Source organism: Cheilinus undulatus, linkage group 10 (assembly GCF_018320785.1).
Source record: "Cheilinus undulatus linkage group 10, ASM1832078v1, whole genome shotgun sequence".
In the NCBI taxonomy this organism is placed as follows: domain Eukaryota; kingdom Metazoa; phylum Chordata; class Actinopteri; order Labriformes; family Labridae; genus Cheilinus; species Cheilinus undulatus.
In genome coordinates this window covers 7,532,223-7,558,196 of record NC_054874.1, presented here as the reverse complement: position 1 = coordinate 7,558,196, position 25,974 = coordinate 7,532,223, and the positions used below count along the sequence as shown (strand labels likewise).

At 38.8% G+C, this 25,974-nt stretch overlaps 1 protein-coding gene across 3 annotated transcripts in view; it reads right to left on the bottom strand.

The window, feature by feature from the left end:
- Window positions 1–25,974, bottom strand: part of drp2 (dystrophin related protein 2) — a 368,464-nt gene that overhangs the window by 23,608 nt on the left and 318,882 nt on the right. For all 3 annotated transcript variants that reach the window (XM_041797456.1, XM_041797458.1, XM_041797457.1), the window contains 5 exons: window positions 25,034–25,200; window positions 22,196–22,307; window positions 21,231–21,367; window positions 14,633–14,698; window positions 2,196–2,261 (listed from right to left, as the gene is read on the bottom strand). In XM_041797456.1, the coding sequence (XP_041653390.1) occupies window positions 2,196–2,261; window positions 14,633–14,698; window positions 21,231–21,367; window positions 22,196–22,307; window positions 25,034–25,200 (548 nt within the window). The remainder of the gene's footprint in view (window positions 1–2,195; window positions 2,262–14,632; window positions 14,699–21,230; window positions 21,368–22,195; window positions 22,308–25,033; window positions 25,201–25,974) is intronic.

Genomic DNA, 25,974 nt, shown 5'->3' with positions numbered 1-25,974 from the left:
ATAAGATAAAATTGGCAAAAATGTAAGCAAAAATTGGTAAAAATTGGTTTAAGTGGCAAAAATGGGTGGCAATTTGGTGAAATAGGATTTAAAGGTAGGAAAAAGTGGGTTAAACTGGTAAAAATAGTTTAACTGAGGTAGACAGACAGAAATGGGCAGTAATGGGTTAAACTGGCATAAACGGGCATAAAGTCAAATGTGGTTAAAATGGGTAAAAATGGGTGGTAAAAAGGGGATAATATTGGCAATAGTGGGTCTTCAGCAGTGTTAATTTCGTCGACTAAAACTATGACTAAAAATGTTTGTGGATAGCCTTTTTTCCCATGACGAACAAAAATAGATCTGTGATGACTAAAACTGACAAAAAGTAGGTTTAGTGTTTGTCAAGATGACTAAACCTAGACTAAAATGTGATATATTTTTTGTCAGACATTTAAAATCTGTGAAATTTCTCCACTGTGGATGAATCTGTCAAAATACAATGCATCTGCAGCTATTCTGCCTCTCTGCTGTAGAAGCAGGGACCCCAGGTTTGGGAGGGAGCACAGAAGACACTACCATGATTTGGTACCAGGTTTAGGCAAGAAAATAAATGCTTGGACTAAAAGTAAATACTAACATATGAGGACTTTTTATTGACTTTTTATTGACCAAAACTAAAGACTAAAATGCTTTTGAGTTTCATCAACTAAAACTAGACTAAAACTTAAAGGCAGAAAAAAATGGTTCCAAAAATTGTTTACAATAAAATTGGGTTGGAAAAAACACATTTAAGAAATATTTGTTTTTAAGGCATCTGGCGACCTCCTCTTGCAACCCCAAAGATCCTTAGCTTTCTTGTTGGTTAAGAACACCAGTAAAATTCACGACTGTTCTTTCTGATTTGCTTTACACAGATGTTGTTGCTTCACTGCAGTAGCACAATTCACTTGTGCCACTGTGTAAACACAGGCTGGTTTGGGGTTAACAACCAAGCCTGAGGTCTACACAGTTTTTCAGACTGTTTCAGTTTCTCTGTATATTTTAGTGAGTTTTAGGTAAAAATATGCTGAAAAACAACTGGCTCAAATGCACGCTACAAAAGCCTCTGTTTTTCGGCACTATTTTGCAGTACATACTTTGACTATGTGTTGCTCTGCTTGGGTCAAACCAAGATAACTTTAGGAAAATGTAACATTTAACAGTCTGTCCATTTCTGATGAAACTGTCTGTTTACCTCCGTCTTCTTCTCATGATTATCTCTAATGTTACTGACCTGCTCTGTCTTTCTCTGTGTTTTTCCAGGTTTGCTCACAAACACGATCTGAGCTATCTGGTTGGCCAGATAGCGTCACAAGGGGCGATCTATACCATCAAGTCAAGAAAAGCTGTGCCAGTTAAAACAGACTCACGTCTGAAGTGAAAACACAGGGGAATTAGCATGTTAATACTTTATAAAACCCAGCCTTTAAAGGGGGGCTGGCCCTTATATTTTGTGTTGACCACGACCCGTAATACAGGGACCGGATGCAGTTTGACTCCTGGTCTTTATTAGAGGACATAAGTATTTACTATTTAAGTGTTGGTATATGATTTGTAACTTTTCCTGTATCAGCACTGCAGGTTGTTGATAAAGAAGATGAAAATTTTATTCTTTTAGGACTTTTTTCTTGCCTTGGTATGGAAACAAGTACCAAATACCTGTTTTTCACTGGAATTGTATCAAAGTCAAAAATTTTGTATCATGACAGTCTAAGCTGACAGCCAACAAAGACATCAACAATGAACTCTGTCCACCCTGGCTTGTCTCCAACTTTTCAACAATGAAGTCTGATCTTATTGGCTTCCTCATTCTCCTCAAACATCCCTATCCTCTCACTGCTGGATCCACCAGCACCCATGCAGATTCAGCAGACGTACACACACAGTCTCTCTCTCCTCGGCGGATCTGTGTCTCCCCAAGCCAAAGTGAAAGACTTCAATCTGTGTGCACACGCTGCTCCCCGTGGGTCATTTTCATTATGTGCTTGATTATTTATGTGATTACCCGCTATTTGCCTAACAGTCGAACATGCATGCACAAGCCTGAGCAAACACACTTATACACAGAAGCAATCAATGTATCAAGGGGGGAAAGGAGTCTAAACACACACACACACACACACACACAGTCCCAGAGAAAGGCTGTGCTTGTAATGAGGTGGCAGCATACTTACAGACTTTCATCAGGAGACAGGCTATCTGTGAAGAATGAACAATTCTGGCTCTCCATTTCTGCCAACCTATAAATACACAGCAAGGACAGTGTGTGACACAAACAAACGCACACATATGCATACAAACAGGGGAGTGAATGAGTCAGAGAAAAACAGACTGATATTATGAAACACTGAGGAAATATGCTGCCTGTAATACAAGCTTAACTAACAAACAGAACACTTTAGCTTTTTAGTGGTGTGAATAAAAAATGTGTGGCCTTTTGGTTTTTATGGAGTGAAACTAAACAGCAAGCTGTCCACAAACATACAACTGACAAGACTGCAGAATGGCAGAAATTCTACTCGTACGAGCCATAAAAGTGTCCAAGAGGGAGGAGGGGATAAAATTCTGATAAAATACTGTCAAGCAGCATGCAGGCAATAAAATAAGCCCTTTAGAAATGTGCTGTCGTCCAGCACCATGGACAGCAGCTGAGTGTGTAAATGTGGGAAAGCAGGAAGAAAGCTCCTGTGTTGATTTCAGGACCAAGGACAGCTCCTGAATCACATCCTGCTGAGTGTCAATGGACGGCTGCTCTGTGCACGCTGCTCCGTAAGCTGTTTCACCGCCACAACAAACACAAAACACCGCAGCAGGGCAAAATTGTTTAAAGTGTGTAACGCTGTTTTAGATTCGGCAGCATGAATAATAAAATTCACAGCTGGAAAATTCCCATCAGAGCGTACAAAGATGAAAAAAGAAAAATTTGGAAAGGAGGTCATCGCTCCCAAAGGTTAGTTTGGAGTAGCTGAGTGTGTGAATTTGTGAGGATGTGCTTTGCATAAAAGGCTTTATAAACACAGTCCATTTACTTAATAAAAAAACAATGAAAATCCTGCATAAGTAAGAGCTTATTTTGGCTAATTCATATTAAAGTGTACATTATGGCTGATAGAGAAGCTCCAATAAACTTGAGTACTTGAGCTTGATTTAATTATATAACATGGCCTTTTAACACTCCTATAATGTGGAACTTTTTGCCTTTATTAGAGTTTGCACCTTGATTATTTGGCTGTGCAGCTGCTTGGCTCAGTGTTTTAGTGGCTGATAAACCCGTAATCTTTAAATATACAAGGAACTGTTAAAAACACTGTTTGCAAATCAGGATTTCTTTGTGCTGGGGTTTGAGTGTTTGCTGTAAACATCATATTTAAACAGCATGCATCAACTTTGTTTTGGATTAAATTCCTGCTCTATGGAGTCATTGTTGTTGCAAAACTCAAGAGCATGAATCAGATTTCAGGCTCCGATTGTTCTTCAAACTTCAACAGTGAGAGGACATGTGCTAATTTCCATAGGTTGTTTGCAATCACGCGATCCTGGATATCCATTGGGGGTCAGGAGGTGGGGGACAGCCATAAGCTAGTTAGTTCTTAACAGTTATGAATGAACCTGCACACTGCACTTAATATCAGAAAGTTTCTACATATGTTGAGTATGATCCCTGCAATTTTAAAAAATGATTTTTAGCCCAGTTTAAATGTTTTACCTAGCATGGCGTCTTGTACTGAGCTAAGAGGCTAGCTGAGCCCCTTTCACATCTAAACAATTCCTCATTTTTTTCACGGACATGTTTTTTATTGTAACAGTAATGTACTATCAACCAAATAAACCTTGTGGGGTTAGCAACGAAGTGATGATGTGCCTTAATGAACAGGCCTGTTCTACAAAACAGCTCTTAAATGTTAGCCATGATGGCTAGCTTCCGTTTTAGAGCCAGTTTCCTTTCCTCCATCGTTTGTCGATATTTAATCCACATTTTAAAAGCCAAACTGGGACCAAATGAAGAGCTGTTTGGGAGTCAAACAACCAGCTCTACTGAGCAGAGCCAGATGATCTGATCTCTAAAAAGAGACAGATTTCCCATTACAACGCGAGAGGCCGGATAGACATCAGCTGAGGAAACATGGGTGAGACGTGAGTTTTATGTGCAAAACTGTATTGAACCAAACTGAACTGCTTTGTGGAACTGGACCACATAAGCATGCATAAATGGCTCGTTAGGGCTTTAGACAAAGGCTTTGAATGACTTTGAATGACTACCTGCTGCCATTTCTCTGTGAGTTGTTTATATATTTTTTGCCTGAATGTTTCACTACTTTCAGCAGACAAAAGTAGCTTAAGAATTAAGAATGTTTAGATTATTGCATTTTGAATCCTATGTACAGTCATAAACAGCTCAAACATGGCCTTTTAGGAAGCATTTCCCTGAGTTCAAATGTCTTCTTGACCCCCAGGGGTGTTCTCCACATCCGCGTGACATTTTTGCAAAGAACCTATTCAAGTGGAATGACCAAATAAAGATTACAAAAGTGTGTTAAAGGCTGGGAAACAAAATCTGCAGCTAGTTTTAAAAAGTAGGGCTCCAATTTGCAAGGGTTAGCAGAAGCAAATTACCATAAAATCCAGTGTATAACCCACACTTTGATACCTGTTTATTCGTGTAAAAAGTTGGCTGTGGTTTATACACCAGGATGGCTTGTATACCTGTGTTAAGTGCTAATATGCAATGTCATTATCACAAGTGCATGCAGCTGCCACAATCACACACTGCACATGACCCAATGCATCCCCATTCATTGTGTTTGCAGGCTGCCACTTCAGCTTCACTGCTTAGAACGTGCTGGTAATAGTAAAAACACCTCACGCTGGCAGGGGTTGGCACTACTTTTAACTGCTTCCCCTAATCATGTCATAGCTGTCAATTTAAAGGAAACAGGAAGTATACCAGCAGGTGATATGGGGTCCCACCCCAACCTGGGATTTCAAGGGGGGCGCAGGACTCTGTCTGCTCTTACATTGTCTATATTAGATGTACATACGTATTTTTTAAACCATGCTTTGCAACAAACTGTATGACAGTGTATTAGGGTTGCTCTAAAAGATAGAATAAAATAAGGGGATCCTTTCAAATTTTGAGCAAATTTGGAGGGGAAAATATAATCTTTTTTAGATTATAAAGTCTGTTTACAAGCAAACGACCTCACCATTTCAGTTTAAAAAGTCAAAATAAACAAGAAAAAAAATCAAAATATCCTAGTTTAAAAAGTCCTAAAGTTTGACATTAAAATCTAAAAAATGTCAAGTTTCAAAGTCAGAAAATTACAAGAAACCAAAGTGAAAACAGTGGATGAATTTTAAGTGTTTGAATCAATAGTTTTTGAAGCCTGAGAATTTTGAGTTTCTTCTTGAAAACTGAAGGACCCTCTTTACTGCCTTTTTTTTTTAAGAGTGGCCCAATACACTGTCATAATAGATAGTTTATACATACATCTGTTTCAAGAACAAGTGTCTGTGGGCCTGTTATGTTTTGAGTTTGTCAACAAAAAACAATCAATATTGATGTGTACTTTTTCCAGGTGGGTTGTACAGGTGCTTAGCTTTACTTCACAGAACACTGTCAGGCATCACAATGAAAGTCCTGTTTTTTAGAGTCCCTCTCTCGCTCTCTCCCTCTCTTTGGTGTGTGTACGTTATACATTTAATTATAAATTATTTAAATTCAGGACACTGACATCTTGATTCGAGCATATTTTCCAAAAAGCTTCAGCATACCAAATAATTTGATAAGACTTATACTGAAAATAAATTGACACCAATTAAATAGAAACACACTATTGCAACCGACAGTGACTGAGACTAAACAGGTTAAAGTTCATCATCATACAGTCAGGTCATAGAAGCAGCATTACCCCTTTAAAAGTGTTCTCCATGTCAACTGATGATCTTAAAAGGTCAGATTTTAATAGTGGATGAAAAACAAAAATGTGCAAAAGTTAAAAGTGAACCCCCTTTGAAAAACAGACCATATTCCTGTAATCGAAAGGTTCACCAAGGTCAGGTTTTAAAAAATGATCAAGTGTCCCTTTACTTTCATGGCAAATTGGAAAATATAAATAACTACAATAGAAGAAATAAAGTTCAAGCACCAAAAACTTCCTGGGAGAGGATCCCTAAAACCCCAAATATGGCATAATCTAATGTCATTATATAACTTCTTTTTCTTGTAACTTTAAGGAATGTAAATTGCGGTCAGAACTTCATTGCACTTTGTAAAATATATTTTCTTTAGAGAATCTGTAAATACCAATTTTTAATGTAGAAGTAGTTTATTTGAGGGGCCCAGCTTCTTTTCTCATTTGTCCAGTACTACTTTTCCTGAAAAAGCAAAAGTGACTGATCAAAAAAATGCAATATTTCTTATTAGAGGACTCGATTAATCGCCGGAAGAATCAATGGAATACCTGATTACAGAAAAAATCGATTACTGCAGCCCTAGTTGTGTCAAACTTCTTACATTTGAATTATGGAGACCACTGTGCACCGGGGAACCTTGAGTAGCAGAAATTCTTTCGTAACCTTCCCTAGATGCAAAAATCCTTTCTCTGAGCTCTGCAGGCTGTTCCTTCGACCTCATGGCATTTTACAATATTTTTGTTGGTGTCAGACTATTTCTAACATAATGGTTATGTATGTGATTGGAAGGCTTCCTGGTGTATTTCCACCCAGGGCCCCAGCCAACTGTAGAATCACCACAGGAGAAACAGAATCTAACAAAGGTGCAGTTTTCGACAATCTGGAGGGTAATTGGGTTGACCACATGCTGCTTCAGTCTACTTAAAACCACATTACAGATTGAAGTGTTCGATGATCAAAGGGAGGATTTCTCCTTCAAGTGAGGTAATTAACCCACATGAAGAACCGTCTCACTCATGCAAATTTGCTGGGAGTCTTGTCCTGCCTACATGTATGCATAACAGTCATGTGTGGTACATGAAAGATAAGTCTTAAATCTACACTGCAGCTTCTCCAGACCCACCCCATGCTGTCATCTTTCACACAGTGTCATCAGCTGAAGGAGTGAGGGGTGTAGAGAGGGAGGGGGGGTGATGTAGAGGCTGTCGGAGACATCCACATTACATCCTCTTTCTCTGCAGTGTCCGATGGGACCGCACCACTGAGAAATTTTTAGGATTCATCCATGTCCTGTGACTGTAGGGCCTGTCCTGTGAACCAGACCACTCATAATTCAGTCTGGGATGCTATTCGTCAGAGCGCATCCACTAAGTCTCTGTCGGCAAATGAGAAAAGAAAGGGTAGTGAGTAAAAGAAAGTAGTGGATTCTTTAGTGTGGGGGGATGTCATGTGTAAATATGTGCTAAGCTGTAAAAGTGTCAGTAGATGTGGAAGGAAATGAGAAACCAGAGACAGCAAGGAGAAGAATAGCAACACAGATTTGGGTTTTTTTTTACATATATTCTTCTTCTTTTCTGTGAAATAGTGAAGAATTGAGCTTCTTCTGTAAAAAGGGGGAGGGGTGAGGGACAAGAGAGAGAGAGAGAGGCTGTCTCTATGTTTGACAAGCCCACAGATGTGACTTTACTCATCCTAAACATCAAAAACTTTATCTCCCTTGAGATGACAGCAGCTACATTACTGCCATGCTTTAACAAGTACAGCCCTCACAAACTGAAGGGCACTCTGACACAAAAACACACACTCAAAGACTCCTGCACACACACCTGTCTGTGTCATCCCAGGGGGGAGATTTTCAGATGCTGACCTGCCCGTGGAGCCGTCCTGTATTTTGATACCAGCTTGACTTTTTATTAGTGTTCAAAGTGAGTTACGATTAATGCAAGGAAAGAATTAAATAAGAAATGTGATTCTTTAACTGACAGCTGGTGCAGAGAGATTGAAACAGAGGGAGGAAAAGATGATTGAAGTCAATTCGGCGTGCAGCAAGATTGAAGATAAAACACTCACCGATGCTTTAATAAGGACTGTCTCATCTTATTATGACCATGCTCAGATCAGTGTCCTCACACTGCTCCCTTTGTGTCTGAAGCTGCAAATGCTCATACTCATTTTAATGCAAGTAGGATAAAAGCAGGGGAGAAAGTTTTTAAAAAAGTGCCTTTCATCTTTTTGCCTTACAATAAAAGAACTACAAAAACAGGCAGGCACCAACAAGAGCAGTATGTACATGTTGGCAGGAGGAGCCTTGGTCATAAACCCTGTGATAAACACCCCAAAAAGCTCCTAATTTCAGTCAGACAACACATGGTTGTAGTGGTTTGTATGTTTATTGGTGCAGCAGAGCATAGTTTGCATTTGGCCTCTTTCTCTTTGCAGATTTATATTACATGCAGAAATCTTAAGGGTGATAAGACAGTATCCCCAGCCAGAGCCTAAAGGTACATGATCCGTAGCAGATGCAGACGACCTACTCGTGACTGAGTCAAGCAGAAAATGCTGCTGCAAGGGATTGAAAGGCATTATTAGTGTCAAATTTCTTTTATTTCAATCCTTTCTTTAATCTGGGATTAATCATGTGACAATATTCTATTTATTCCAAATATTATACTGTAAATCACTGATCATCAACTGGCGGCCCGAGGGCCATATCAGGCCCCTCAAAGCCTCCTGTCTGGCCCCCGGAAGATCATTAAAGTCAGAGAAGGAGGAAGAGGAGATGTCAGTGAATGACTTAACATTTGATCTTTTTTCACAGAAATTCACTTGTCAGCCTGTATTTGTAAATATTTAAAAAAATATGTTTAAAAATGGGCTGAAGTTGGCAGAAATGTTGCAAAAATGGCCAGATAAAGTGGGGAAAAGGGGGTCAGAGAGTGATGTGTCAAAATGGGTCATGGAGTGGCATGAAGGGACAAAAGTTGGCAGCAAAAGTGGAGAAAAGAGGTTAAATGTGACAAAAATTTGAGAAAGAAAAAGATGAAAAAAGGGGGAAAAATAAAGAAAATGGGTTAAAAAATGGATGAAAAGTGGCAAAAAAATTGTAAAAAAGAGAGACACGGGATAAAACATGCAGGAAAAGTGGTTTTAAAAGGGTTAAAATGGCAAAAAGTGGGTTAAAGATGATAAAAAAGTATTACAAATGGGTAAAAGTTGGCAAGAGTAAAGAAAAAAGAGAAAAGTTGTGAAAATGGGTTAAAGAGGGGTTATAATGGGCATAAAGTGGCAATAATTGGTTTAAAAGCGGCAAAAATGATCAAAAAAGGGTTAAGAGTATAGCAAAAAATGTTGCAGAAATGGATGAATGAATTAGTAAAAATGTGTTAAAAAGTTTTTAAATGAGTTAGTATGGGTGCTAAATCACAATTTAGGAGGGACCATTCTCTGGGATTTTCAGGGGTCCGGCCAGTTCTATGGGTGGGTTTGTCTCCCTGGCCTGCATTATGAATAATAGAGGTATATCTCACAGGTAATGCCTAAAAATTTCCTGCATTTTGAAAGAAAAATACAAACACTAATACAATAATATGTTTATGAGACCAAAATATTTATTTGATATTTGTTCTTTTGAAAGTCCGGCCCCCAGAGTCTCTGTCAAGACTAAATCTGGCCCTCATACAAATGTACTTGAAGACCCCTGCTGTATATTGTTTATCATTCTGTGTTGTTTACATCATGTTTGCAGCCTATTATAGTAGAAATAAACAATATTTTCTTTTTTCTTTGTCTGCTTTATCTATTTTTAAGCACATAATCACATTTACATCAACATTTTATTGTTATTCTATATTTATTTACAATTATTATCAATCATTATCACAACTAGTTACTATTATTACCATCATTTAGTATTATTTGTGTTCTTTATTATTATTGTTCCTTATTTTTTTTTCCTCATTAATTTCTTTCTATTTATACTCTCATTTTTATCAGAAATGTTGTTTTTATCATTTTGGCTCCCTACAAACACCGTTTCACCCCTATATTATTGTAATATGTCATTATCTTGTTTTGATATTTTGTGTCCTTTGTTCATTTATTTGTGTCACTATTTTCCTGTGATGCTTTTTGAAAAAACAGACAAAAGGTAAAATAAATAAAATTCTGCTATGACGGTATGAAGCATGTGTGCAGATCTGCTGTCCGTCACTGGAGTCAGAACTAAACATGCCTTGTGTATTCAGAAAAACTGCAGGTAAATGAAGGTTGCAGACGCACCTGCTTACTTGTCTTCTATAATGAAATGTGTTCATATTTGATAACACTGAACTGAATCTTTTATGTCTGTGCTTTACTAATGTCTAATACTTTAGCTTTTTTCTGTCTTTATTTGATCTTCTCTTCTCGACCTTCTTTACTGTTTGCTTAAATCATTAATTCCCTATAATAATGTCTCTTTTTCCCTTTGTTCTGGTGCTTTTGATGTCATGTGTAAAACCCCTTGAATGGCCTTGCTGCTGAAATATGCTTTAGAAAAAAGACTTGCCTTTTACATTTAATTACTCTAATTTGTCTTTTATTGTATTCTTGCAGCACGTGTGACAATATGTTATTCTTAACATAAATGACAGCTTTGTCTGAGTTAATTACTGCTTGTGCACATAACGTTTATTCATGTATGAGTTATAGAAGTAGACAAATGTATTACAAACCCTATGCTGAGCCCCTTCTATGATGATAAAGACGTAATTCTATATTTGTTTTACAGGCGATATTTCTTGTGAGAAGGCCTGACCTCCTACAGCGTAGGAGTGCCGCTGTGATGTGGAGCTCCACTGCTGTCAGAAAGCTTCTAAACGGCATAAGAGAGTCAAACATTACTGGGTGACTTTGTTCCAAACTCATTTTCTAGCTTATCAAAAATCAGGTTTAGAAAATAAACGTCGATTCACATCTGCTGAAGCGTGCAGCTCATTCAGAGAGTATTCAGATTTCACCCCTTCACTTTTACCACTGTTGTTATGTTGCAGCCTGATGCATGAAACCATAAAAGGCCCAGAAAAATGTTCTGTGAGTGAGTGCCTTTGCTCATTTTTCACAAGTACTTTCAACTTCTTCCAATATCTGGCAGTTATTTACAATTTTCTACATGTGATAGGAGTGTTTTAACAGTTTAAGATGCTTCTAAAATCACTTCTTTTACTTTCAGTTAAGTATATTTTGGGGGAAGTACTGTACTTTGTTACATTTTCTAAAAAAGCATTAAGTACTGAGTAAAAAATAAACACTAAAACCAAAAGGACGAGGTCTAATCTTCCTGCCAACAACAAGAAAATGATTTTGAGTTTGACTTCTATAACATGACAGTCAGTAACAAACAGCAAGGGAATGATTCCCCATTTCATCCTGTTGCGTTTCACTTTAGGTTAAGGAAAACCTTATAATAATCAACTTGGTGGAGAGCCATGTTCTTTCAATGATATTGCACATTAAAGAAAGATCATATTTTACCTTAAAAATCTTAGAGATCATAAGTAGCTACTCAGCACCCAATGCTCTGAGTAAACTTTAAATGACTTACTTTTTACTTTTACTTGAGTAGATCTATAAAGCAGTACTTTTACTTCTGCTTCAGTACATTTTAACCAAAGTAATTGTACTTTTACTTAAGAAATAAAGTCAAGTACTTTTCCACCTCTGTTAAAAATGAAGAACAAAAAAGGGAATTTGACATTAGTTTTAGTGAAAAAAGGTGAAATTACCATAATGACAACATGTTGGCTATGAAGCACACCTCCTCAGCTTTCAGAAACTGTTTGAATTGTTCTGATAGCACAGTCACGTAATTACTGTAATGCAAAATGTGCAAAAAGTCACCAGCGACAACATGAATGCTAAATTACTTCTAAAACATTTTAAATTCTATCAGATAACAGATAAAAATGTCGTCCAGTGGATTGTCAGTTGCCAACAAACCCTAATGCATCAAATGTGATACAAAAAATAAATCTTAGAAACAGAAATAGAAAGTGAGTCCCATTTTATTTTGCACTGCACCAAATATGATAATAGAAATATTGCTTTATAAAAGGACTTGTCAATATCCTGAAATTCTGCAGTTGTCTGATGAGCAAAAACTGGAATGGCTGTTTAAGTTTGATGTGTTCAAACTTGCTAACTTTGTGTCAAAAGCCTGGAAAAGAAGACAAGATACTTTACTTTACTAATTAGTTCATCTTTAGTTTGTCTCCATCTTCCTTCTCTGTTCTATGATGATGAAAGAACTATGCTCTCTGATCCTGGTTTGTTCAAATTCTTGGTGTCCCATAAGCTCATGTGGGCTGGGCATATGATTGTATGCATGGCACAATAATTTAAAAAAAAAAACTTCAAACTTATCAAAAATAAGAATTTTCTGGCTATTATTTGAGTTATGAGGCTTTAAAGGGTTAAGTCAATGTGATATTTTAATTTTGTATTTGTCATAAATTTGCCAAAAAATTATAAAATTCTGTTTTCACTTTGTCATAATGGGGTACTGAGTGTAGATTAAGTTTTCATACTCTTTGCTTACTACTTAGTAGAAGCAGCTTTGGCTGCATTTACAGCCTAAAGCTTTGCACCTGGATTGGGGGATTTTTCTGACATTCTTCTTTAGGCTGGATGGGGACCGCCAAAGACAGCTGTTTTCAAGCCTCTCCAGGGCTATTTGACAGTGTTCAAGTCAAGGTTCTGGCTGGGCCACTCTAGGACATTCACAGACTTGTCCCTAATCCACGCCTGTGTTGTCTTGGCTGTGTGCTCAGGTTAATGTCTTGTCTTGTATTTAATTTATTTAGTAATTTTCTTATGATAATTGCAGTGTAGAGGTTAATTTAGAGCTTTAACGTGCTAACTTTTCTCCATACCCATTCATTCCTAATGGCTGTCCACCACTTCCTGACCCACTCAACCTATGTAGCCAAAATAAAAACCCTCAAAATGAGAGACATTCCAGTATAACCTCTGGGACAACCCTGACATATATGGATATGATTTGCCTCCGCTGAGCCACACTGCTTCCTAAATTTGTGGGTTGGTCTTCTTTGTCTTTACGTAGACTTAAACACTTGTATATTCTATCTATAAAGCTATTCTTCTGACCTAAATCAGTCCGAAGACCTCTAGAACTTAGAATCTCTGATCTCAGGATCTTTTTTTATGGTCTGTCCCCAGGGTCAGAACTGAGCTGGGAAAAAGGCCTTTAAATTTGCTGCTCCCTTTGCCTGGAATGACTTACAGAAAGACCTCAAACTTAGTGAACTGGTCTCATTGGAAGCTTTTAAGAGGAGGTTAGTTGACTTGGAGGCAGTCAGATCTGACTGCAAATGCTTTGAATGATGTGTTTGATCATAGCTGGTTTTAACAATTAGGCTACTTGCTGCTTTCTCTGTCAGTGTACTGTTGTTTGACATTTTACTTGAATGTTTACTTGTTGTTTGTCTGTAACTTTGAGTGTGCTGCTGCTGTCTTGGCCAGGACACTGTTGAAAAAGAGATTTTTAATCTCATTGAGGTTGTTCTCCTGGTTAAATAAAGGTTAAATAAAAATAAATAAAATAAAAAAAATTTCCTTCTTTAATCCCTTTATTTCTCTTGGTACGTTTTGGAGAACCTGATAATATTTTCTAGCAGCGTTCCCTGTGTGGAGTTTATTCAGGATGACTGAAAACAACACATTTCTCTGCTTTCACTGTATTCCACTAAAGGCTGTCGGCAGCTCCGCTATCATTCTAGATATGCTCATATCGCTCTGAGTGGCTGACATTATGCAAAAGCAGCTAAAAGTTAACTGCACTGCAATTAGCATCAAACTGGTTGACGTAGGAAGATCTAACAGAAATTATGTTAAAGAAAGGAGAAGAAGAAAGGTCTACAGGAGAGAGGGAGGAGATAAAAAAAGAAAAACAAATGTGTGGGTGGTAGACAATAGGAGAGAGGGAGCAAGGGTAAGAAAAAAAGGCGAGCAGAAACAAGAGAAAGGTGAAAAAACAGAAGAGATAAGGGGGTAAAGAGGACAATTGTGCCTGCTCTCTTGTTGGTGTGTGTTCCCACTGCTTTGGCAGGGTCTTAGGCAGTGTGTGAGCCTGTGGGGAGAAATCCACATGGCACATATATACAGACCCAGCACCATCCACACACTCCTCAGGCTAAGCGGAGATGTATGTGCGTGTTCAGCTCTGCAGCACTGTGGGCAGAGCTGCCAGGAGTGTGGGAGTCCCGCGCTGTGCCCTGTTTATAACCTGTCACACAGACGCTAATCCACACCAACAGCTCCCAGGTGACCAGTGGGCCCACTGCCCTAGCAAGTGACAAGCTGCGAGGCACGTTGAGCCCCACTGACCTCCACGCACACACGGCAAACACAAACTGCTCGTCTTCTGTGCAGCGGCGTGTTTGTGTGCAGAGCAGGCAAGAAGGAAACTGCTGGGCAGTTTGGTCTCTACCCTGGCTGGATTACAGTGCACAGCATGCTCAAATCAATACTTCAATCAGTGTGTGGCGAATACTAAGGAGAGAGAGAGCAGGGGAGGGTGAGAGACGGAGTGAATATAAAGAAGGAGGAGGGGAGGAGGTTGATTAGGAGAAAGGAAAATGAGAGAGGGGGAGTGTTTGCTGTAATGATTTGATGTATAGCACAGTCACAGAGAGCTACATACCTGCTGGCGTAATGTTCGATCCTGCTGTGTGTGTCTGCATGGGGCAGCTTGGGTGACGAGCACGGCCTGGGAACAACAAAAGCCAGCATCAATACCTCACTTTGGTGCTTTTTTTTTAACATTCTGCAAGCATGACTGTGTGGGTGCAGAAAGGTCAAACTCACTTTAATTCACACATATTTCTTTAACTCAGAGGAGGAAAATTTTATTCATGAACATAGGATAGGTCTGCCACGATTCCTGTTTTTACTTTGGTGCATTTCTAATAAAAACAAATACCACAGCAACATAGATTTAGGTCCTAGGGAAGCAGGTTTGGCTAATTTCTTGATTTGAATCACCTAAACCACCTGCATACCCTCAAAACTGCACATATACATCAGCTCTCTCATTCTCGCTTGAAGCAGCTTTTGAATTCATGCATTTCATTACATTTTTGTACTTTTCAATACTGTTGCTGATTTAAATTAGTGGTTCTCAACTTGCGGGTTGGGACCCAAAAGTGGTTCACAAAGCTCTTTCCACAGGATCGCAAATGTGTGTCCAGATAAACATGTGGCAAATGTACAGAAGCCCTAATGTACCCACACAAAAGCCATACATTACGATGACAATAAAATATCAGTATTTATCTTAAGATTTTAATGTGTGTATATTCTTTCTTTGGATAACAAAACTTTTTTTCTTGAAGAAATTCCTTGATAAATTAGCAAATTTCCATGCTGTCTCAAGAAAATGGAGTAAAAAACGATGCATGCATGTCTTTCAAATTTGGGGCACAGTTCGAGAAGGGTGTATCTGCAGGCTCACAGGAAGCAGTTACAGGACTGCAGATTCAGGACCGTAGATCTGGGACCCTAGACCCTAGGGTGGGGCACAGAGTTAAGTATTCTTACATCCTTCAGGATGAGGTGTTTATATGAACAATAAAGTTAGTATAATGAAAACTTGTTAAAGTAAAACAAGTAAAATTAAATAATAAAGGAATTAGAGAGTTCAAGAGGGAAAAAAATGGCTTACACAACTAAACATGCATAAAACAGTAATAGAAAATTAAGGGAAAATACTTAGAACATAAAAAAGTACTTCAAGTGAAATTTTGATTTCTGCCTTTCAAAGTTGTGACAACTCCAACAAAAAACACGGGTCCTACGTTCCTGAATCTGCGGCCCATAAACAGCTGCAACTTGTGTAACTGCAATGCTCCACCACTTTGTTGGGTGGCGCTAATGTGAAAAACACGGGTCCTAGAGCTAAGGTCCTGAATCTGCTGCCTGCAGATATGTACTACTGCTCCGTTCCTCTTAAGGCACTGGTTGTAGGTCCTGATGCCTGACAAGTTGAGAACCACTGATTTAATACCAATACCAAGCATATTTTGTTTTGATTAAGGCTGTTGGCATTGATGCATTATCATAATCATGGTTAATTAAGGTCTATTGTTGGTGCAGTAATTGTTTTTAGTGATCTGGATTGTATTCTCAATCCAGAAATATTTATTTTACTTTTTAAATTTTTGTAACAAGGGGCTGCCTTTGTGCTGTGTCAAGTTTTTCTTATAAAAACAAACATTTCCTGAAGTTGCAGCTTCCCACTAAAAGCATTTCACTCAAATTGGCTTTTATTTTCTTTAATTCTTACAGGAGATGCCTGGGTGTTTATGCTAAATAAGCACTTACCAACTCATCAAAATGCTCCCAGGATAGAGAGCAAACCAATGTGCCTTTTGTCGGGTTTTTGGACAGTGGACCAGTTTGAAATAGAGTGCACCAAAAGAGAGGCACCAAAGATCAGAAGGATAACCATGACTGCAGCCTCCACTGATCTGGGCTTTATGGCAGAATGGCTAGATGGAAGCCTCTCCTTAGTGCAAACATGTGAAAGCCTGCTTGGCTTTTGCATGGAGGTTTTTTTTTGCTAACTCCAGGTGGGCTTTCATGTACTTTGCACAGGAGAGGTTTCCATCCATCCACTCCACCATAAAGCCCAGATCAGAGGAGTGCTGCAGTGATTGTTCTTCAGTGGTTGGCTCTTCTCCCACGATTGCTCAGCTGCTCTTAGAAGAGTCCTGGTTGTGTCAAACTGCCATTTGAAAATTTTGGAAGCCTCTGTGCTCTTGTGAATCTTCCATGCAGCAGAAATTTGTTGTAGCCTAGATGGCACAGTGTCTAATAGCATTAATCCACTATTTGGAGTTCTGTGGAGTCCAGCTGAATTAAAACTTTCTCTTATTGTACAAAAAGATACAGTAAAATGTTTGTTAAAATATGTAGGAGTCACCCGAGATGTCAGCTTCTGTATAGTGTACATCTGTAGGAAGCCCTTCTTGCTCACCATGTGACGGTCCATTGGTTTGTGACATCATGTGAAAGCTATGAATACTAGTTCCCTAGAATGTTCATTGAGGAAATTGCACTATTGCTTTCACAGTGCTTTTCTCCACTGCAGACACTGGGGTAATAATGAGGGTATTGCAAAAGTGGCATGCATTTTTATAAAGATCAGCATCTGGACATCTCTATTTAAGATAAGTAAAATCTAACAGTATCAAGGTCTTAATATTTTGGCAACTTAGACAAGGAAACCTTTCTATTGGGATGCAAAAATACATTCTAATGTAGCAGGTCTAGACTGAGGTACCTGTGATTTCTACATGGATTTCCATTTACAGCCTGACTCTAGCTTAGATATGAGTCATTGCAGATGAGGATTTTTCATTTAGAAGGGCTTACAGTTTAAAAAAATGATGCCGTGATGTTGATTAAACCACAGGAGAGTCTGGAGTCTGCATCTTTGGAAAGAACTTTTTATATAAGGGGGACATGAGTCAGCACTCCACACCAGCAGTGGCACATCAATATGTTAATGCAAGTCATAGTAGAGCTCCCACACTGAAATCCTGGGAATTATTAAGATTTCCATGACGCCTCACAGAAAAGATGCTGCAAACATCTGATGCTCGGAAAAACATTGTGAATGCTGACATTACATATGCAAAGTGGACCAAATGAAAAGCTAAATTTACATTTTCTTAATGCTTAAATGATTTAAAGAAAAACACTTAAATAAGGGTTGGTAATGCAGTACCAGTTTGAGGGAAGCAATCACAAACTCTTTCCACTGAATAAAAGACCTTTAGACTGGAGCGCTTCATTGCCACTGTCTATTCTTACTCTGAAGAGGATGTGCTGAAGCTTCACACTCAAGGAGCTGCACCTTATTATTAAAAACTCTTATTAGAACTATGAGCTCCACATCTCCTTCCCTCAGAGCCAGAGTGAGTTGTCCTTCTGTGGAGACACTCACTTGATTCCCTTTGTTTTAATTCTATAAGAAATTCAAAGAGTGACGTTCACCTCTTAGAAAATTTCTTCCTCCAGATTTTTCAGCCATGGAGAGGTAAAAGTATCAAACATTTCAGAAAAATTTCAGATCTCTCTCTTGTTGACATATTTTAATCCTGTTCCCTTTCTGTTTAATATCCTTGTAATCTCTCAGGCGTACTAAAACTTATTTGAGTTGTCCTTAATTTTGAAAACTTTGCTGAAAATACTCTAAAAAGAGTATAACAAAAGAAGTAAGCTCCATTTCAGCTAGATATAGAATTAATTTGGACCTGGCATTATTGCATTAATGAGAAAAATACTGCAATATGCCATGCCACCCACGCATGACTCTGAGGGACACGTCACAGCCTCTCTGTGTCTCTTTTTCTCTGTTATGAGTCACTCAGGCTCTCTTCTGCAGTTTCGAAGTCTGTGCACATATGTTGTTTGGCATGGTGTTCAGCGTGGACAATTCAGGCATGGTTACAATGAAGTCTGAAACCACTTTCAAGACTAGCCATTGGTTCTCACAGCCCATCACAATGCATTCTGGGATACAAGCAGACATAATGACGACATCATTAGCTGCTAACTGAAGGAACGGTTGAAAATTGATTATAAATTGATAAAAAGAAATTCAATATTGGAGTTACTGTGTGGATTTAATCTTTAAAGACCCCAAAAGGTCAGACAAGAAAACCCTCTGTAAGAGATACGAAGGCATGGACATAGGGCTGGGCAATTAATCAAAAACTAAATTAAATCGTAATATGGCTTAGTACAATTTACAAATTGAAGACAATGCAATATTTCTTTAACCTGAGATTTGCGTTAAAATACAAATTTAAAACTATTTTTTGCTGCAGAGACGTTATAAACGTTACTTATGCAATCGTCCAAGTGGCTTTTTTGTTTTTTTAGAATAGTCAACAAAAATCCTACTTTTTGTGCTTTTTTCTTACTAAAGATGGGAATGACGTAAAAATGACTCTCTTCAATACAACAATTACTATACAATTTAAAATACAAGTCAATATCATCACAATTAGATATTTTTTGAAAATGTTCAGCCCTGGTTTTACCTAATATTGTATTAATTGTAATATAGAATGCTTTATTGCTTGTGTTTGTTGCAAGAAACCTAAGATCAGGTGCTTAAGAAAAAATTGCACATCATATCGCAATTGCAATATTGGAGAAAGAAAACCGCAATTAGATTATTTTCCTAAATCGTTCAGGCCTACATGGACAGCATCATTACAACGGCACAACAGAGGGCTTTTAAAGGAAAAAACAAGTAAGTGTCTATGATTTATGGTTCAAAGGTTGTTTTTAATGCTGGCCTCAGAGGGTTAATAAAGAAATGCAGTCCAGCTCAGATAAAAACAAACTTCAGCTACACCTAAGCTAATTATTCCACCAGAAGCCATTGTATATACCGGCTTACACTTCAACTACATTGGCCTGTAATCACAACAAAATCATGCTGAAAAAGGTTAGGAGACGAGCAAAGTCATCTCTTCAACCACAACAGGCGTTCAGGGCTGTTCTTTATTTACAAGAGAACTTTGGTCCACTTCTGATAAAACTGATGCTAATATAGCTACAGCTGAGCCAATCATGACAGCATTGCTCCCAGCTTCCAGTACAACTAAATTCTCTGATTGGTCAGGATGCTTATCAGACCTGGCACAATCTTTTCAGATTGGAACTTTGAAAGATGGGTCAGCCTGATGACAGATATGGAATCTGGCAGATCCAACCTTTGCAGGGTTACCTTCCACATCTGTCAGTGGGTTTTACTTTTTTTTTTTTTTTAATATTTATTTTGGGCATCTTTGTGCCTTTATTTGATAGAGGAGGAAGTGGATAGAGTTGGAAACAGGGACGAGAGCGGGGGAGAGACACGCGGTAAAGGGCCTCGAGCTGGATTCAAACCTGGGCCGTCTGTGTACATGGGGCGTCTTAAACCACTTGGCCACCTGCGCCCCGGGGTTTTAAAATTTTTAAAACAATAAAACATTTTGAACATAATGCTGCATATGACAAATTACTATTAAACAATGTGAAAACTAGAGTGCTTTTTTCCTGAAAAGTAGTGATTTTAGCCATAAGAGGTTTTGCTGAATCTATTCAGTGCTGTCACCTATTACGTCTAACCTCTGGATCAAATGAGAGATTTTTTTTACTGAGACAGAAGAGTTTGCCATTTGGACGGACTCTCATCTGTTTTTATGGTCAAACAAAAGAGAAAATGTTGGCATTGTAGGAGTCTTAAATTTAAAAAAGTACTTAAAAAAACCCTGGTATAAACAGTCGGCTAAATTGTCGTTCAGAGGTATCAGTATCAGCTGTAATTTTCACAACCAGTGCATCTCTTCAACATCCATCCATGCATGGGGGAGGGCTGGAGCCTACCCCAGCTGTCATTGGGCTGGGAGGGGTGGGGACTGGTCTGGGCCCTGGACTGGTCACCAGTCAATCACAGGGCTGACATATGTAGACAGCCAAGCAGGCACGCTCAAACTCACACCTACGAGCAATTTAGAATCACCAATTAACCTAACAAGTATGTCTTTGGTGGTAGCCGGAGTACCTGGAGAGAATTTATGCATGTATGAGAAGAACATGCAAAATCCACACAGAAAGACCCTGACCAGGAAGGGAACCAGGAATCTTCTTGCTGTAAGGTAACAGCGTTAACCCCTGTGTCGCCGTGTAGCCCATCTCTTCAACTTAATGATATCTCTTCAACATGCTAATGAAAAATGCTGACCTATCAAATATTTTTACCTCATATATGTACACAATAATATTTGGGATAATTGGTGCTGTAACTGTTAATACTTTCATCCGTTTATCTTCTAGCTCTGCAGTGTAATCACGGCTCTGTGTGAGTGTATTAGCACCCATAAACTCATTTAATGTTTAAGGTTATAAAAGGTGACCCTATCATGCTTAATCTTCCCATGTGCCATCGTAGCCCTGAGCTCTTCTTCCTGATGATCTCACGCGTTTTTAGTCTTATCTCTGCTTTATTTCCCTCTGGGTGAAGCTTGTGCATGTGAACACAGTGCCCAACCAGACTGAGATCACAGGAATAACATCCTGTTAATGCTGAACACGGAGCTACCCCTTTAACCCACCGCAGAAAGCCCGAAATTGTCAGAGCATGATGATTAGTATTAAAGAGCAGAGCTGGGACAGAGACAGATGATAGAATGAAAAAACAGAGAGATATATGTGTGTTTGTGTTTCTGTGTCAGACTCACGTCTCAGAGCTCTCCGTTTCCAGCACAGATTGCACCGGCAGGTAACCCCTCTGAGGGTGCTTGGTGAAGTACTGCTTTGATCTGAACTTATTCTTCAGAGTCTTGGCAAAGTCCCTCATCTTCTCTCCTGAGGTTGTCTGGAGTGTGATTTAGGAGACAAGAGGGGAAGAGGTGGGTGGTGGAAGAAGCAGGAGACAAATAACAAGAGCTTCAGCATGCTCCAAAATGTTGCTTTCAGCAAAATGACCTCATCTGAAAAGTGACCAGTCTGTCTGAGCTCTGGTTTGGACTTTAGGGGGACTTATTCCTCCATCTGTTTTCTCCTCCAGTTTCTGCTGCTCTTCTCTTTTACACAGTTTCAAATCCTCAATTTTCTCTCTCCCGCGCTCCTTTCCATCCTCTCCTATCACAGCAGAAATCTATGATTGTCTGCCTGCCTTGCCATTGTGAAAAAATGTAGCTGGTTAATATAAAATATTGTCCGGTGAAAGAAATCATTGTACAGATGGCCTTGTGCCATATTTCACAGGCAAGAATTGATTTGAGATTAAATCTGGCACTATCTCCCAACCCTCCCCGCCTCTCTCAGCTACATTGCCACGGCTACTTCTCTGGAATTAACTCCACTTCTGAGACTGTGCGTGCAATCGCTTAAGACCCTGGTTTTATTGGGGTTTAGAGCAGACTGTGTGCTCCAAATAGCACTTTATGTGAGCCAGAAAGGATCATATTGCTGAGTGGTACTCAATCTCTGCATACTGTAGCTATGGCAATAGCATTCTAAGTGTATATGACTGTACGCACTCAGAGATGATGGAGACCTCGCAGTAGAGAGGGAGCTAATCTGTGTTTGGCAGCAGGAATCAGGAGTGGTAATATTTTTTTTTGGAGTCCAACTGGGTTTAATTTGTCCCCTGGGAGTGGAATCTGTATGCAGTTAAAGCAGAAGATAATGATTCTCTTACTGGCGTGTAGTACTCCATGATGGGGTAGTGCAGCTTCTTTCCCTTGGTGGTGCGGCCAGTTAGAAAACATGTCTGGCAGATGTCCACATTGAACTGCTTCAGACTGCGATACCTGTCAGGATCAATAAAACAGCGAGTCTGAACTGATGTTTGCAGGAGAACTGGCAGAGGAAAGAGGACTGTGTGTTTGAGAGTGTGTGTATATGTGTGAGTGAGGATTTTACAAACATCCTTCTGCTCTAGACTGAAACACGTTCATTACAGCCACCATAAGATTACTCTATTTTGTCTGCAAACCACTGTCAGTTAAAGGACATGAATTCAGCATTTCAGTGCTTGTTTTGCACACATGGATGAAAAATTTGCTGTGCCATGAAGCTGAAGAGAGTTACATAAAACCAGGGACGGTATCTGAACACTCAAATTTGTGCGATATTAATTTGGACGTCATGCTTCTGGTCAGGGCTGCGGCTGCATGCCTGAAATGAGAAGTACTGTGCTTTCTAAGATTATAATTATCAAATCTGACTGTCAGAAATCTACAGCTAGTGAAAAATGGCTTGAGCAATGAAAACAGGCAAACAAAAAGCAGCAGCAACTATTAGAATTATCGCATTTGGGCCTCATAGGAGTTTTAAATATCACAATTAATATGATTTTACCAACCCCTTAGATGTCAGGGTAACACTGTTCAAAAATCCAGGCAAAATATGTAAAATGTCATGAGTACAAGCACAAACTGGGTGTTTTTTTTAAAGGTAACAGTCTGAAGTTTCTCCCTAACTGTCAGATAGATTGTTGATACTGGTGTTGAGTAATAAAACAATAATCATTTTCCTCTCTGAATGTTGATTAATAAACGGAGGCTTGTACATGACTGTAGCTGGGAGGTATACGCTGGCAAACTGGACCTAAGTATGAAGCATTAGCTGGTTCAAGTTCAAAGATGAGAACAATAAAACAGAAAATAACGATTGTGGAAAGCTAAAAAGAATTATATTAGAGCATATGTGTTTTAACTGATTCACAAACCAAAGAAAATGTTAAAAAGATGTTAAAAATGCCTATTAACATAATAACTCACAATCTGGTAATGTCTGTTGATTTGTCTTATACTAGTATATGTAATAAATCAAATCTATGGAATGAATTTTGTCTTTGTTTTCTTTGGTATCAAACAAAAAAAATGACTTTGAGGACCAAAAAATGAAATCCAAGCAAAAATAACAGTTTACATCAAAGAGTACAAATTTGAAATTGTAAACAAATTATTAGTCTTCAAATGTTGAACATCTATGTTTTTGTTTATTAAAAACAGTTAAGTTATTTGAGCTTTTGCTTTCAGTTCTGACTTTTGATTGAAAGCAGTGTTATGTATTTTTCTATCATAAATATAAAACATTGCTCTAAAAAGCATGTATTTTAATTTGTATATTGTTATTTTTTGTTTTTCCTCTTTTTTGCTTTCTGTTCAATATATCAGAGGCTGTATCAGCTATCACTTATAGCTATTAATAACTCTAGATGGATTAAAGTATTGATTGATTCAAATGCATATTTCAAACTTTTTTTAAGTAGAAGCTGCACGAATGTTTAAAAAAAAAATTAAGGAACACCTAGGATTATAAATCTTGGACTTTTTCTATTTCATCAATGAACCGAACCATGAGCCCAAAACCCAGACACAAACCGAACTGTGAGGTCTGTAAACCGTTACACCCCTAGTTTTGACACAAATGTCACGTGTGGGGTGGCTTTCCAGGGGTGTATCCCTATTGGCCAACAAGTTTTTGAGTGACAGCACACTCACTCCAGATGCTCCGGAAGTTGTTGTTCAATTTAAGTCTGGGAAAGTTAAGAAGGAAACGAGTGGACTATTTTTTTGTCAGTGTGACTGAATCTTTTATGCTTCATTAAGTAGAACATGTTTATTTGTCAGGCTAGTACTAGATGTTTTGTTGTTTCATGCACATACATGTTGTATTTTTTTATAGCCACTTCAGGTGTCGTCTTTGGTTTCTAGGCTAAAAAGACTTATGACATCAGCTATTAGCGCAGGTGACTGTCACTCAGGGGACCTGTGTTCGCTTCCTAATGAGCTCATGTTTTTGATATCAGTACTGTTTTCTTATTTTCAGGAATAACTAACTGCTAAAGAACTGCTGAATTATGAACAACTCGCACTAAAGCCCCCCATCTGAGCCCCCCTGTGTTAACTGGCCAGACTGGTTAACTATTAGCTCAGTGTTAGCACAGGTGAGCCAGCCCACACGGGACACATGTGTCAAAACTGCATGCAAAACTCAAGAAAAGCAAACAAGGGATCAGGCAGCGCAAATGCAAAACTGAGGAGTGAGAGCAAAAGTCTGATCACTGAGAGAGAAAAAAACAGGATATGTGAACAAAAAGATAGATGTTCAAAATCTAAAGACTAACAATTTGTTTGCAATTTCTAAATTGCTGATGTGAACTTTTACTGCTTGGATTACATTTTTCTGTTCTCAAATGCTTATTTTTATTTGATACCAAAAAAGTTTTATTGAATCTTTCTGTCACAAAATTCATTCCATAAAATCTGGATGTTTGATATAGTCTAATCTAATCAATCTGTTTTGTGTGTTTTTTCTCAAAACTTGCAGAATTAAGTTTTTTATGCTTGCTTAAAAGGATTCATCCAGCTAAAAAAAAAAACAAAACAAACTGATTTGCACGTTTAGGATATGCATATATGATCCTCCTTCACACGTTCTTTGCATTTGTTAATACCATTAAAAACACTTTTTCCCATGTGTTTCTGCATGCAAGTATCAGTCTATTTATCCACACTGGCATGCCTACCTGAAGCCCTTGATAGGACACTGTTTGCAGATGTAACATTTGGCCTGGTGCTTGGTCGACTCTGCAGCAGCCACACGGTGCAGGACAGGCAGCCAAACCATCGACTGGGGCTCCAGGCTCATCCACTCCAGGAAGTGAGACACCTCGATGGCAGGTTTCCCTGGAGCCTGGAAAAAAAGGGAAGGTGGGAGGGAGGCAAGAGGTGCAGGAGCCTGTAAACAATCCAAATATAGACAAACAGTAGGGAAGCTACAGAAAGTAATGAGAGGAGAGGCTGTGCTTCCTTTTTTAAAGGCCGTCCAGCAGTGAGCTGTTGGAGAAAAGGAATCAAAAGAGTTCAAAACGTAAAGGGAAGGAGAGGAGCCAAACAAGATGCTCCACTCTGAGGGGAATCGTTGGCTTTAATGCCACTACTTTAACGATTTTAAAGATAAAGCACATCAGATGTGTGTGTTATGTGGTTGTGTGTTTTAAGGGTCTGTATGCCTGTTTGCAGACTAACCTTGTTGAGAATTCCAGAAAGTGGGATAAAAAGGAAGTCAACCTAATAAAAGAATGACTCGCCAAGCGCTGAAAATCCATGATGTGCTAAATTCTCATTAAGTCTGCATCAGAGATGCATTAAGAGGATGATTTCCCTGGGGCTTCCTCCAGCGCTCATGCAAAGTAGCATAATAAATGTGTATGTGTATGTGTGAGCCGACTGATCACACAGGCTGGGAGGCACAGGGAGGTGTAGCGTCTCCCGGGAAAGAAGGAGCTCCTATCTTGTAACAGAGTAGCCGCTTTCGCTTCACGTGGGAGGTCAAACAGCAGCGTGGCTAACACCTGGAAGTGGCACTGTCTATGCTGAGCACGCCGCTGCATCTCAGAGCAGCACGCCAAGCAGATGGGAAGCTTATAACGTCAGTGGAAAAGTGGGGTGATAAACGATTAGTCAT